The sequence below is a fragment of the Channa argus genome, chromosome 8, assembly GCF_033026475.1.
Source record: "Channa argus isolate prfri chromosome 8, Channa argus male v1.0, whole genome shotgun sequence".
In the NCBI taxonomy this organism is placed as follows: Eukaryota; Metazoa; Chordata; class Actinopteri; order Anabantiformes; family Channidae; genus Channa; species Channa argus.
This window is the reverse complement of record NC_090204.1, coordinates 17,250,417-17,260,806: the sequence shown is the minus strand read 5'-3', so window position 1 is coordinate 17,260,806 and position 10,390 is coordinate 17,250,417. Positions and strand designations below refer to the sequence as shown.

At 34.2% G+C, this 10,390-nt stretch overlaps 1 protein-coding gene across 1 annotated transcript; it reads left to right on the top strand.

Moving 5' to 3' along the window:
* The first annotated feature begins 4,080 nt into the window (after positions 1 to 4,080).
* On the top strand, positions 4,081 to 8,786 carry LOC137131875 (uncharacterized). Its single transcript, XM_067513699.1, has 10 exons — positions 4,081 to 4,116; positions 4,559 to 4,820; positions 4,914 to 5,027; positions 5,193 to 5,321; positions 5,432 to 5,578; positions 5,904 to 6,050; positions 6,812 to 6,872; positions 6,994 to 7,105; positions 7,286 to 7,323; positions 7,454 to 8,786. Exons 1-8 carry the CDS (start codon positions 4,081 to 4,083, stop codon positions 6,995 to 6,997), a joined length of 900 nt encoding a protein of 299 aa, XP_067369800.1. The 3' UTR covers positions 6,998 to 7,105; positions 7,286 to 7,323; positions 7,454 to 8,786.
* Positions 8,787 to 10,390: the final 1,604 nt, after the last annotated feature.

Sequence of the window (10,390 nt, the reverse complement as noted above, 5' to 3'; positions counted from 1 at the left end):
TGGTCTTTGTAAAGGTATTATTGAGCTGGTATGATTTCCAAACATTGTTGTTTATTGTTTATTTATAGGAATAAAATATCGCCTCACTTTTCTGTTAGTGTATTATTAAATCAACTCTCATTTTGTAAATTGAGGGGATAATAATATATGAAAATGTTGATGAATTAAAGTGTACATCCTGTATTTTCTACTAATATGAAATGGTTATAGTTCAAATATTCCCCAGAGGTTTAAGGGGAGGTAACAACTCCAGGAAGCTGTGATTAGTGATTAGATAATAATTGCATATGCATGTGCAAACGTTGACATTAATTATTACTAAAAGGAAGGAGTTATCTAAGTGTGAATCTCTTCTCTTATAGCTCTCGTCCTTACGAACGTGTTGTTTGACGCGTTGCTACAACCTCTGAGTATGACTGGTCTCTGTAGTCTGAAGACTTTCTTTCACTTAACTGGGATCAACTGTAAGTAGCCATGTTCAAAATATGTATTATTATTACACCGGATAAAGTCCAAAAATTTCTTTTGTTAACATGATCATTATCTAATTGAAATGAACTTCAGGTCACATTGTGATCACTGCTGAACAAACGATTTCAGGTAATAAATTAAGGTTTTAATAATAATGTGTTTTTACAGTCTATCATATTGTTTCACATGAGATCAAATATTTCATTTTGTCGTTTTCTAATCTGCTTTTTGGTTTTTGGTGATATTTGGCATTTACCGACTCTCTCTGCTGCAGAATGTGAGTATTGTTTTCTTTTGTAAATAAATTCAAATTTACTTGGAGTAAATACAATTTTATTTGTATGGAGCCAACTCAAAACAAAATTAGCTAGATGTACTTCAACTAAAAAAGTCCAGATTACACAGATTTATAAAGAGAAACATACAAATCCCCCCTCGAGCAAAACAACAAAAATGAAACTGGTCAATACAGTGAGTGCAGAGATTGTTTGGATCACACAGAAGAACGTTCAGCATCTACAAGAAGAGATAGAAAATATCCTCAGATGGTTTATACAACAAAATGTTGTTTTTTTAATTTGTTAATTTACTGTGCAGATTCTTACACTGTCACACTCATCAAGTTTGGCTACTGAATTACACTGAATTAACTACAGAATAGACATAACTGAAAAGGCTGACAGGTCATCAGAAGATCAGCTGTTCATAAACTACATCGTAGTTTCTCTTAAACATCATAAACATCTCTAATATAGTTTATAAAAAATGCTATTCATTTATTTCTTGTAAAGAAAACATTCAACTTAACAACTGCAGACCTGGATATGTTTGTTACCACAGTGACTGGAACATCAGCTTTTCACTATCATCATCAAATCATGTTTCATCTGAGAGATGCACCAGTGATGATAAAACACTCTGTATCAAACTTGGTAACAATGACTATTGCTCAGATTTGACTACAACCTTCACATCAGGAAATTGTTCTTTAAACCTCAACACAAGCATCACTGTTGGTATGTACAAATAATCTATTTTTGATTGTAAATAATGACGTAAAGATAACGTATCAAATGTTAATAATTGTGCTGCATTGCCTCTTCTTTCAAAAAGTACTTTTTGGGAAATGAGGAGACTAGTTTTTTTAATTTTGAAGCTCAGAATTCATGATTTCCATAATTTAAATTTTCACTCCTGAACTCAGGACAGTTTCCATTTCACCTCAGTGCTTTTTAAATCAGCTTCTGCTTGTTCTTTCTTTGTATGGTAAAGTGCAATTTGCGGATGCAGCAACAAACTACAGCCATGTGCAAAGATCGAAGATAATTTTTAGTTCATTCATTTAGGGGGACGTAAACTTTTGTAGTGTTTAAAGTTTTATTATTTTACTTAACTTTTCGTAAACTGATGATGAAAGCACACATGTACTAGTTGAATGTGCAACAGTGTTAGGGTTAGGGGTAGGACTGCATTCTCTGACACTGATAATTAACCATAAACCTACTGCATTTACAATTTACATTTAGCTGGTGCATGTGTTTGTACTGATCGTGAAGATCGTGGTCTTTCAGTTCTCAGTTCGGCCTATTGTCTACATACAGTAGAGTCTACGAATGTTGTAGTGATTTTATATATCAGAAAATGATAAAATCCTCTTTGCAGTTTTACATTGAGGGACATTTTTTCACAGACTGATGAACTTTGCCTGATATTTACATCTGAAACACTGAGCTTCTCTGGGTTGGTTTTATTTTTTAATATATGCAATCATGGAATTTTATTTGTGTTTATTTATTTATTTATTAGCATTGTTTATTTCTTTTGTTGCTATCAGTCCCTATTTTTATCAACATGTTTTTTTTTTGTGTCCTTTCAGTTTATCCCATGAGTTCAGGGTCGCCACAGCGGATCAGTGTCGGCATGTTGATTTGCCACAGTTTTTACACCGGATGCCCATTCTGACACAATCCTCCCCAATTTCTACCGGGACTGGCACTGCACAGCCAGGAGGGGGCTGTTAGGGGTTCAGTGTCTTGCCCAGAGATACTTCGACATATAGCTGGTACCAGGGATTGAACCACTGACACTGTGGACGAATGCCTTTACTGCCTTTACTGATCGACAGCCGCCCCCCGAATCTTTATCGACATGTTGCGTTCATCAAATTCAAAATGAAAGTAAATATATATTTCGAAAAAATAAAATTACATTGTTATTGGGCAGCAACTTACAAGTGACGTACAAACCAAGAAAAAAAACTCAACTATAGGAAAAAACATTAAAGCACAGTTGTATGTGTAGGTTTCACGAGTTGTACAAACAGACAAAAAAGAAGAGTTTTTATTTATGTTTTGAAGTGCATAGAAAGTTACAAACTGTCTTTTGATTATTGGGAGTGAAGCTGCTGAGCATCAGAGTTCAGTAGCTCCTTCCATCATTATGGGACCACTGAGCCGAAGAGCTCTGCTTGGGACGTTTTGCAGTGAGTGAGAGGGATTGTAGACCTGAATGAGGGAGTTCAGCTTTGAAGGTGCTGTTGAGTTGACCACGCTGAGCGACCACGCTGAGCGACTAACAGAAACCAACATATGATATATTGTCTGTGTGCAATTTACAAATCACTGCATTCACGTTTAGATTTTACAAAAGGCCCAACTTTAATAAAAATTGTGTTTGTAGATTATATATATATAGATAGATATATAGATAGAGAGAGAGAGAGAGAGAATGTCCATGTGTTCAGAGGCACAAACATCATCTTTGCCATTAAAATGAAAAGACACATTTGGACTCAAAAACACAAAATAATTTAATGTATAATCACTGTCATCTTTGTTTCACCTCAAATGAACTTAATAAACACAAGAAGCTCACAGTTACTTTATCCCGATCGTTAATAAAAATGAACCTTTCAGAAAAGTCAGAGTAAAAAATAGGGCTAATCTTTGGTTTTCCAAAGATCTTGCAGACCTGATCAAAATACCCAACAAACAGTGGTCCTTAGCTAGAAACACAGGTGCTGAAGCTGATTGGTTGACTTGCGGTTGACTTGGGATAATATTATATATGATGATGTTAAAGATTTAAAGTGTACAATCAACATTCCTGTAATTTCTACTAATATGAAATGTCTCTAGTTTATATTTAAGGGGAAGTGAACAAGAAGCTGTTATGATTGCTTAGATAATAAACTCATATATGTTGATATCAGTTATCACATTCACAGGAAATGGGGAGTTCTCTAAGTGTGAATATCTTCTCTTGGTCCTTACAAACGTGTTCTTTGACGCGTTGCTACAACCTCTGAGTATGACTGGTCTCTGCAGTCTGAAGACTTTCCTTCACTTAACTGGGATCATCTGTAAGTAGCCATGTTCAAAATATGTATTATTATTACACTGGATATAGTCCACAAATTTCTTTTGTTAACATCATCATTATCTAATTGAAATGAACTTCAGGTCACATTGTGATCACTGCTGAACAAACGATTTCAGGTAATAAATTAAGGTTTTAATAATAATGTGTTTTTACAGTCTATCATATTGTTTCACATGGGATCAAATATTTCATTTTGTCGTTTTCGAATCTGCTTTTTGGTTTCTGGTGATGTTTGGCATTTACCGACTCTCTCTGCTGCAGAATGTGAGTATTGTTTTCTTTTGTAAATAAATAAAAATTTACTTGGAGTAAATACAATTTTATTTGTATGGAGCCAACTCAAAACAATATTATCTCAATGTACTCCTACTAATAAAGTCCAGACTACACAGATTTATAAAGAGAAAAATGAAACTGGTCAATACAGTGAGCGCAGAGATTGTTTGGATCACAAAGAAGAAAGTTCAGCATCTACAAGAATAGATAGAAAATGTGGTCGCAAGGATTAAACAGCAAAATGTTGTTTTTTTTAATTTGTTAATGTACTGTGCAGATTCTTACACTGTCACACTCATAAAGTTTGGCTACTGAATTACACAGGATTAACTACAGAAAAGACATAACTGAAGAAGGCTGACAGGTCATCAGAAGATCAGCTGTTCATAAACTACATCGTAGTTTAACATCTTAAACATCTCTAATGTAGTTTATAAAAAAATGTTATTTTTGTATTTCAGGTAAAGAAAACATTCAAGTTAACAACTGCAGACCTGGATATGTTTGTTACCAAAATGACCAGAACATCAGCTTTTCACTATCATCATCAAATCATGTTTCATCTGAGAGATGCACCAGTGATGATAAAAGACTCTGTTTCAAACTTGGTAACAAAGACTATTGCTCAGATTTGACTACAACCTTCACATCAAGAAGTTGTTCTTTAAGCCTCACCACAAGCATCACTGTTGGTATGTACAAACAAATTTACCATCAATTAAAATAAAAATGTTTGGACCTAAGTTAATTATATTTCATCTGTGTGTTCTGCTTATTTTTCACAGACTACATAAATCCAAATGACATATTTCAACCTGTTCCCACTAAACTTCCTGCACAAATAGTTGCAGAGTTTCCTATAAACTGTAGAAATCTCTCAATTGATTACACCTGTTTAGGTAAGTGGATATATTTAGTTAAAAATATGTTTATATATTTCCAGATTTAAAACTCAATTGAACTGAATTGTCTATTGGTGTTAGAGGAAATTGTCTTTAGTTTATTGAAAGTGTTTCATTTTTCGATCTTGATGAATAATCACTGTCATCTTTGTGTCTCCTCAGATGAACGTAATACATCAAAAAACCTCACTGATCTGGAGCCGTTCACAGACTACATCTGTACTGGTCAGATCAAAAACAACAATGTCAATACCAACAAAGCAACTACTGTCAGATTCAGGGTTGACTGTGGTACGTTGATGTTCAGTTCAGTCAGTGATAAACTTGTTTCCTCAGATACTAGAGTGAAGAATTGCACCAGATACTCAGTTCACTGTTACACATGTCTGATGCTCCAACAGATCTCACAATCAACACAAAGAACAGACAAACCAACACATTCATTGAGTTAAGTTGGAATACAACCAGTCAGAACTGTCCAGATGTACCTGAACTGAAGAATCTTAATTATACCTGCAGTTGCACTGACTCTAATCAGAAAGGCCCAAGTAAGCAAAATGAACTTTCATTAGATTTCTAATTATTTATGTTTATTTATCAATTTGTGTGACATAAACTACGGGAATTTGAACCATCCTCACATGTACTATACATCAGTGACAGTACAATATGTGCAGATAAAGCTGAGGTTAAATCAAATTTGATGAACAAGATTCACAAAGTTTTAACTCACAGGGCCAAAGCTGGTGATCTACCAGAGACACATGGATGATATTAACTGATTGACTTGTCTCTTAGTGGGAAACAATCTGCTGTTGTAAACACTTATCATTTTTTCTTTGTTGTCAGTTAACAGTTTATGGCTCTTTATAGTTACAGCTGACAAACATCCATCAGGAGGAACATGTCATTTTACTGGACTCCAACCATTCACCAGTTACACCTGTAAAGTCCAACCCACCTACAACAACAAGGACGTTTCCAAACCAAAAGAAATTGCAGTGAAAACTAAGGCTGGAAGTAAGAGTCCAAAATCGATTTTTTTGCAGATGATCACGGTTCATACATCATTTATGTAATAAAATAAGACTACATGTATTTATTTACTGACTGTCAATGACAGGTAATATTTTGTGATGGCTTTATTTAAAAAAAGAATCTATTTAATTCAAGTGTTTTGTTTAACATTTGTCAAGTAAAATTGGCTTCACTCCTTGTAGGATCCTACTTTCTTTTAACACAACAGCTGTAGAGGATAAAAGAAATAGCAAACAACAAACATAGTTTTCACAAAGTTGTATATGTTTTTTTTTCCTTACAGTAACAGAAGTTATTACTCAACTCACAGTGAAAGTTCCAGAGAATAATATGATCACAGTAGAGTGTGAACCTCATTCATCATTAGGTTTTAAAGGACCTCAGAACCTACCTACAAATTTCAATGTTTTTTCTTTCTTTTAGTACCAGACGTTGTTACTAAACTGAAAGTGAATGTTCCAGAGAATAATATGATCAAAGTAATATGTAATCAAGATCATTCATCATTTCGTTTTAATGGACCTGAGAAGATGTACATTGCACGTCTTTATTATGGTCGTGAGACTCTACAGGAGATTAGGAACCAAACATGTGACTTTGAATTCAGACATCTGAGTTACTCTACTACCTACCAACTGGATGTTTGCATAATTCTCTCTATTCACAAGATGATTAAATTCTTATTCATCATATTTATTAAACTGCTACAATTTCCTTAATAAAGGAATTTTCTGTCCTTTCAGGTGACTGCTTTCAATGGAAAATTCGAGAGCAGACGCCAGATGATAATCATTTCCACTCCATGTATGTGTTGTTGATAATTGTTCCATCAGTCCTTCATTTAAAGAACATTTTACTTAAATTAATTTCTCTATATTGAATCTTAAAATGCCACTTTAACATTGCTGCTTTAATAATTTTACAGGTGATGCAACCAGTATCATTCGTTATCTGGTCTCCTTCATCTTCATGGCCACATCTGTGGCTGTGATGGTCTACATTAGCAAGTTCTACGGGAAGAACAAACAGTCCAAAGAGTAAAATAATGATGTTCTTATGTATCTTTATTAGTTTGACTGTCAACTGATTGTGGTTTCATTTACAGAAAAGCCTTTACTGTTAAAGAAATACAGGTTTATGTTGTGCTGAGTTAGAAAACATGTTCCAATATAATCTGTATTAAAGTAACTCTTCTATCATCACTATTTTCCCCAAAGTGATGTGAATGAAGACGTGATGTTAGAAACATTAACAAGTGAGTAAAGTTCAGCTACTGTCCTTACACCAGCCTGAGTTTGTTTAACAGACACTAATGATGTTTGAACTGTGAGATTATTTGATTATTTGTCATCACTAAGAAATTTCCTCTTTGTTTCCTGTTGTAGTTTATGAAAATCCTCAAGCTCCTGAAAATGAAAACTCTCCCTGATGAAGAAAGAAATACAGCTGGATTCCAGATTAACATTTACTCCTTGTCTATGGTTATTAAGATGTTTAGTGTTTTGTTTAGTATTTTTCTGCCAATTCACATTTTATATTAGAACTGCTTTAAACTGTCTAAAGGTCGTCCTCAAAAACTGGACGACAAACAAGAAGGGGACTATTGAAGGAGGCCACCAAGACACCAGTGACTCCTCTGAAGGAGATACAAGCTTCCAACAGACAGTACACACAACAACTGCTGCTCAGGTCATTAGTCAGTCATCTGATGGTCAAAAAGCTCCATTTGGGTCTTATCAGACCGTAGAACCTTTTTAAGAGATAACATCAACTCTCTCCCAGATTCAAGTACAGTCTGTCCCATGTTTGTCATGTTTCCCCTTCGTCATATTCCTTCCATTTCTAAATTATTCACCAATAACTAAACCTTCCACATACTTAACAATTATATTTATACTACAATTCTTGCACTCTGTTGATCTCAAACTAATTGTGTGACTCTGGAGACCAATTGGCTGCACCAGTGATTATTTTAAAAAGTATGTACTATGAAGAAAGTGAATACTTATAATACTACTTATAAAATGTTTTCTGTTCTATTTTCTATTATTAATTTACAATACAAATTTGTCAGAATTTTTTGATACCATATTAAAATGAAGGATGAAAACTTTCCATGAATATTTCTGTAGGCATCGTTAGTCCTGGGTAATTTAGTCATTTTTGCTTTAATAAATACATTTATTAATTAAAACATGTATTTTGTGGATGCTTGTTTCCTTAGTGAAGTACGAGAAATCACAAGGAGGTTGAAGTCTCTAATATCCCTGATGCATCTTATTATACTTAAAGGATAAGTTCAGGCCTGATTAAATGTGTCATAGAAGAAGTCAAAAACAGGAAGAAACAGCTAACAGGCAGACTTACTGTAAGTGTCTGTTTTTTGTGGTTTCTGCCTTATAGATATTTGAAGTTGAAAATACTGTTCTGAGTGTTTAGTGCACATATAGTGACTCCCTGACACATTTAACGCAGGGTACGGAAAGAAAGAGGGTTGATGTTAAACACATTTGTTCATAATGTGAATCTTTACTAAATGAAAGCAACAGCACGACATGTCAATGTCAGCTAACCATGTTTATTTATTCCTCAACCTAACCTAACTGCTGCACGTGCACAGTTTTAATCCAGTGTTTCTGAGTATTTACATATTTACATTTAAACTCTTGATAATTTACATATTTACAAGTATAACTAATTGTATGACTAAATTAATTAACTGAATCTATATCTGTGTTTCCTACATGCATATACCTCTGTGTAGGTAATTCTAGTTTCTGATTGGTTAATATATGTCATGTGAGAGGGTGGAACTAGGAAGTGGAGTGTCTCAAGTGGTAAAGACATTGGGGAATTGCTAAAGAAAGTTATCTGTCTCCATCTGACTCTTCTTTGTCAAAGACTGATTCATGATATGGCTTATGATAAGAACATCGATGTGATGCTGATACTATATACTGCTCTAACATTTATCAAATCAGTGTCTGTAAACCGAAAGATTCTTGTTTTACCTTTTTGTCACATTGACATAACTCAATGTTGTCACATTGAAAGTTGAGATGTTGTGCAACTTGTTGACAGGGTAAATTCATCGTGCTCAAATCAATATTACAGAGATTAGTTTCTCCAGCAACCACAGTGAAGATTTCCTGTTTATCAAATAGGCAGTTCTGTTGAAGTGCACAAGACAACTCAGAGAAAAGGCAGAGTGGTGGGTGACTGTGAGGTTTCATCATGTGACAGTTTATCCAACGTATACAATCAGTGTAGTCAGAAAGTGACTACGGCCCCCCTCATTTGAAAAAATCATAAAATTAGTATTGTACATGATAACAGGTTACATTTCCTAACATGTGTGCAGCCTTTCTTTTTGGGGAACTTTTCTATTAGCACCCCAACAGCATCTGTGACAATACAAAATGAAGTCTACATTTACTCTTTTGTGCTTTTATTTCTTGGCACATTCTTAAAACCTGCAAAAAAAATATTTAGACTTATTTTATTGATCTGAACACAGAACCTTCAGCCCAGTATATACAGTAAAGACAGTATGTAAAATGTAAAACAGTTTATCAAGCTACAAATCCCAGTTTTAAAGTTTTCTGTGTTATTTTAGACCTTTAAATCAGCGTCTTCCCTCTTAACTTCCTACAAACCAGAAGCAAAGTTACTTCCAATCTAAAACCGAGTACGTCTGTTGGTGAAAAGGCTCCGGACATTAAGGTTAAGTTGTTTGTCAAACTGACAACAGTCATATTTTGCAGTTTGTGTTGTGGCCCTCACAACACAGAACAGCAGTCTGTTCCTTCATAGTAATGTAATTAAAACTGACTCAAAAATCACAGACAATGATCAGTGCAATAAAGGATTATAAAGACCAAAGCTGTTGTTTGACCTTGGACACCCTATTTAAAAATGAATGAGGTGGCCAAATTAGATCCACCTCTTCTTGTAATGCAATCCACAACCCACTTTGGCCTCCATAATAAACACATAGTAGAATTATCACCTACTTGATGATTTCAACCTAAAAACTAAGAAATTATTACCTTGCAAAAGTGAATTCATGGCAGAGCCACTTTATTAATTTGTAATAAATTGTACAGCTCGTCATAATGTTATGGCTGGTCAGTGTACACGGTACATGTCTTTGGATGGTCTTTGTAAAGGTATTATTGAGCTGGTATGATTTCCAAACATTATTGTTTATTTATAGGAATAAAATATAACCTCACTTTTCTGTTCATTTATTATTAATTCAACTCTCATTTTGTAAACTGAGGGGATAATAATATATGAGAATGTTGATGAATTAAAGTGTA